General features: G+C 49.7%; 1 protein-coding gene across 1 annotated transcript; it reads right to left on the bottom strand.

Annotated features, from left to right (window-relative positions):
* Positions 1 to 3,544: 3,544 nt before the first annotated feature.
* LOC104295387 (olfactory receptor 6F1) lies at positions 3,545 to 4,465 on the bottom strand. Its single transcript, XM_009895142.1, has one exon. The coding sequence runs from the start codon at positions 4,463 to 4,465 to the stop codon at positions 3,545 to 3,547; it is 921 nt and encodes a 306-aa protein (XP_009893444.1).
* Positions 4,466 to 4,712: the final 247 nt, after the last annotated feature.

Below are 4,712 nucleotides of genomic sequence, written 5' to 3'. Positions count from 1 at the left end.
CCTGCCCAGCAGTGGCACCTGGGGCTGTGGTGAGGCTGGGCCTCTGCCTCCCCAGCCTGTGCTGCTGGGAAGCAAACACCAGCGTGACTTTTACAGCTGCATCTAGATCCAGGGTCTTTGATGATGACAAGAAGGAGTAAGAAACCTGACTTGGGAGAGGCCCATTGGAGGCTACACCATAAACAAGACAAATACAACTTGTAAATGGCCTCTGCTTAAAATAGCCTGTGCCCTAGAGTGAGTAGTCAGGGCAAGTAACCTACCACCTTGTCTTCTTCCCTTTCCCTGTGTCTCCACTGATGGCCACAGCTGGAGAGAGAAGGCTGACTCGGTGCAAGAAGAGCTGCAATGTCATACAAGGACAAGGCAAAGGCAGAGGATGTTTCGTGTCATACAGAGGAATAATTATAGTAAGAAGATATGGTCAGAGGTGGGAGAGGAGCAGCTCACGTGTTGTGCTGCTGAAGGAGAGACCAGCAGTTAACATAGCTGAGAGGCAGATCTGGAGAGAATCAGTGGACTGAAAGACCAGTGAGCATGGCTGAAAAGGAGGATGATCTGGGGGCTGCGGAGTCACCAGAACCTGCACAAAGAAGTGTGCAGGAACAAACAGATCAGCATTTCAGAGGCTGCGAAAAGTGAGGTGGAAATTTGGGACAGTGAGCAAGATGATGGACTGATAGACAGAGAGGTGCATAGGCAAGCAAAGCTGAAAGCCCTTTCTGCCTTTACAGGTCATGCCCAAAAGGACTCTGTGCTTCAGTTCCCACCTGAAATGACTGTCCAGGCAGGACACAGCACAACTATGCATTGTAATTTCTCCACCAGCTCTGCCAATCCCTACATCTTCTGGTACCATCAGCTCCCAAACCAATCCCCTCATATGCTGCTGTGGGTGAGCAAGTACAAAGCTCGAGACGATTCAGGGAGGTTCTCCTCCATGCTGTTTGCAGAGTCCTCCCAGGTGCTTCTGCAAGTGCAGGGTGCCGAGCTCCAGGACAGCGCTGCCTATTTCTGTGCACTGAGCCCACACTGGTGCCCACAGCATGCAGCAGTGCACACAAACCAGGGGGTGCTGTGAGGAGCGGTTCCCTCCCTGTCACTGCTTGATGTAGCTCTGAGCTCAGCCTGCCCAGCAGTGGCACCTGGGGCTGTGGTGAGGCTGGGCCTCTGCCTCCCCAGCCTGTGCTGCTGGGAATCAAACACCAGCGTGACTTTTACAGCTGCATCTAGATCCAGGGTCTTTGATGATGACAAGAAGGAGTAAGAAACCTGACTTGGGAGAGGCCCATTGGAGGCTACACCATAAACAAGACAAATACAACTTGTAAATGGCCTCTGCTTAAAATAGCCTGTGCCCTAGAGTGAGTAGTCAGGGCAAGTAACCTACCACCTTGTCTTCTTCCCTTTCCCTGTGTCTCCACTGATGGCCACAGCTGGAGAACAAAGCTTGTGGCAGGAGGCACAACTTACAGTTTTGCCCGTGGCTGTAGTAGCCAGAGAAGGGAAGAACCCTTCCTTGCCGCAAATCTGGGTGTCACCAAGTGAAGAAGATCCATCAGCTGGATGCTGATTCTCTGTTCAAACCCTTCCTGCTCTCATCCACTGCTAGAGTGGTCCAATCTTTCCCATGACTCTTCTCCTTCTCAGGAATATCACCAGGCTGGGGGGAACCCCTATGTCCCTGAGTCCATGCTGATTTCTTTGTCCAACAACTATCAATCCTATCTCAGTGATCTTGTTTCCTCCCATAGGCAACAAGAATGGTTCTGGGGACCTATTCTCAGGCAACACACCCCAGCACTGCATGTGGAAGCTCAGCTGGAGGGTGCTGACTTTCCAGCTGGATCCAACCCTGTGAATTGGAGTCTGTTGCTCATGAAGCATCATTCACCTCACCTGAGAAAGCCTAGGGTGTTTGGTTGTTGTCCTACTGCTGCTCCAGCATGGCCTGCCTCTCCCAAGTGATGTGGGTCTGCTCTGCCAGCCCTGTTGCAGGCTCTGCATGCCCCTATTGATCTCAGAGGGCTCTAGGCAGTGTTGATGGGGAATCGAGAGCAGCCCTCAGTGTCCTGCACTCTGCTGTGTCTCGTGTCCCTTGGACATTTCAGGTCCTGCTTTTGGTTGCTCCCCAGGGCTGCAGGGGGCTTCAACACACCACAGACACAATCCTCCCCAAAAATCAACAACATCCCTAAGCAGGACTGCAAAGCAGTGATGGCTATCTGAGGACACATCCAGGCTCAGGCTCTCTCCAGCCTCAGTGGGATGTCCCAGGGATATTCCCCAAATGCCACAGAGGATGAGAGCACAGCTGACAAGGGTGGGCATCAGCCTGTCCTCGGGCACTGATGCCTGGGCCTGGCTGCAGGTCTAAGAGGCAAGTGTCCAGGACAGGTGGACACAGGATGAATCACCTCAAGAAGCACCACTGCTTCCAGAAGGGAAGAGGAGACATTCAATCCTGACTGAGTCATCTCACTTGGAGAGCTCTACACTCAGGTGAAATTAATCCCACACTGTTCATAAAAGTGTATCTGCCATGTTGATGCCTCCTCCTTCTGAAGTGGTCACGTGGACTCCCTTCCCTGTCAGGGTGCAGAAAGAAGAGCTTTGAAAACATGATTCATTGGTTCTGAAATAAGAATCAGAAGGGGAAAAGCAAGTGCCCTTTGGAAGTGCTAACATCTTCCCAATAAATGTAAAGAGAGAGTTGGTGCCCAGCCAGCACTTCGTAGCTCTGCAGGTTGGGGACTTTGCCAATCACATTAAAGTGTTTCCACAACAAAGACCCAAATGGGTGGAACAATGGACTGTTAAAGACTGCTGTGGGTTTTAGATGTAGAAATGCCCCGACAGGTCTAGCGTGAAGCATAGCAATTTGCATATTTTTTATTAAAAATTAAAAAGTACATTCACGTACTGGATAGAGGGAAGGGGAGAGTAAACATTGTTGACTGTCTTATGCTAGGAATAGTGGCTATAGGTAGAGATACCAGACTGTTAAATTTCATCTTGAATCAGAGCATGATTCTGCGAAACAGCTGCAAGAATGGGGCATAGATAAATGCAGAAATTGTCAGACTAAATATTGAGAAATACATGTCCATGTCCTAAAGCAGTAAGCCAGCTGCTGGGACTTCTTTAGGGGACTCCGAAAAATCCCCAACAGAATGATGCACTTGGCAAACTGGAATACAAACCTGTAGGAGGACCACTGCTCCAGTGTTCTGTCATAGAAAAATTTCTGGATGGGGTTTGTGAGCCTTTTCAAGCACTGGTCTTTACAGCACTGTGAGACATCCTGAGTCTACCCAGGAGGGAACAGAGGGAGGTGGGAGCATTAGAATCGAGGCTCAGTCCAGACTAAGATGTCTGTAAGGGGAATGAGATGAATTTAGTGGGGAACTGGCATCTTCTCACTTCACTTCTCTGTGATGCCCAGGTGCACTTACACTCTGGTGAGGAACTTCTGCAGGGTAGAAATGATGGCAGGGAGCAGATGAATTTGTTTGCTCCCACTGAGACTCTTTGAAAAGCCACTTCACTTTTTTTGGAAGGCCTGCTCCAGAGCTTGCTTCACTTCTTTGTTCCTGAGCGTGTAAATGAAGGGGTTCAGCAAAGGAGTTACAATGGTGTTAAATGTATTTACAAGTTTGTTCAGATCCAGGTAGTTCTGGGCCGATGGCTTGACATACAGGAACATGGTTGAGCCATACCAGATCATCACGACGCTGAGATGGGCAGAGCAAGTGGAAAATGCCTTTTTCCGGCCATGGGCTGATCGGATTCTCAGGATGGTAGATATGATGTATACATAGGAGACCAGGGTGACCACACAGGAGGCCACCACAACAATTATGGACACAAGGAAGGTTGCCAGCTCCACGGGCCACGTGTCACTGCAGGAGAGGGCAAGGCAGGAATCTATATCACAGAGGAAATGATTGATGACATCTGGCCCACAGAATGTCAGCCTGGATGTCAGAAAGGCCAGCAGTGAGATGGCCAAAAAGCCTCCCAACCAGGAGCTCAGTGCCAGCCGAGCAGAGAGGGCACTGCTCATGAGGGAGCTGTATCTCAAGGGGGAGCATATGGCTAAGTAGCGGTCATAGGCCATGACAGACAGGAGAAAACACTCAGTGGAGCCTAGAGAGAGAAGAAAGAACAACTGGAGGATGCAGACGCTGAAGGAGATGGTCTGGCTAGTCCCCAGCATGACTCCCATGGCTTTGGGAACAACACCCATAGTGTACCAGATCTCCAGAAAAGAGAGATTACAGAGGAAAAAGTACATTGGGGTGTGGAGGTTGCTGTTCATCCACACAAGGGCTATGATGGATGCATTGCCTGTTACTGTCAGGGAGTACATCAGTGCAAATACCACCACAAGGGATACCCGGGAATGCCATGTGCCTGGGAAGCCAAGAAGAACAAATTCTTCCACACTTGTCCCATTTGCCATGTTCTCTGAAGAGTTGAGGTTCATCTGCAAAGATAGGGAAGTTTCTGTGAGTGTTTGCATACCTGTGCTGGTCCTCATATAGTACTCGCAGTGAAACAAAGCCATCATCCCTGAAAATGTTCTTGGTGCAGAGCACAGGTAAACAGCATCTACTCTAAATTAAAATTGTCAGGGAAATCCTTTGCTGCAGAAACACAATTGGACAACTAGAGCTGACCCTGAAGTCAGGCCTACATCATCAAATGAA

The sequence above is a fragment of the Charadrius vociferus genome, unplaced genomic scaffold (genome assembly GCF_000708025.1).
Source record: "Charadrius vociferus isolate BGI_N301 unplaced genomic scaffold, ASM70802v2 scaffold571, whole genome shotgun sequence".
Classification (NCBI taxonomy): Eukaryota; Metazoa; Chordata; class Aves; order Charadriiformes; family Charadriidae; genus Charadrius; species Charadrius vociferus.
This window is presented reverse-complemented; position numbering and strand designations above follow the sequence as displayed.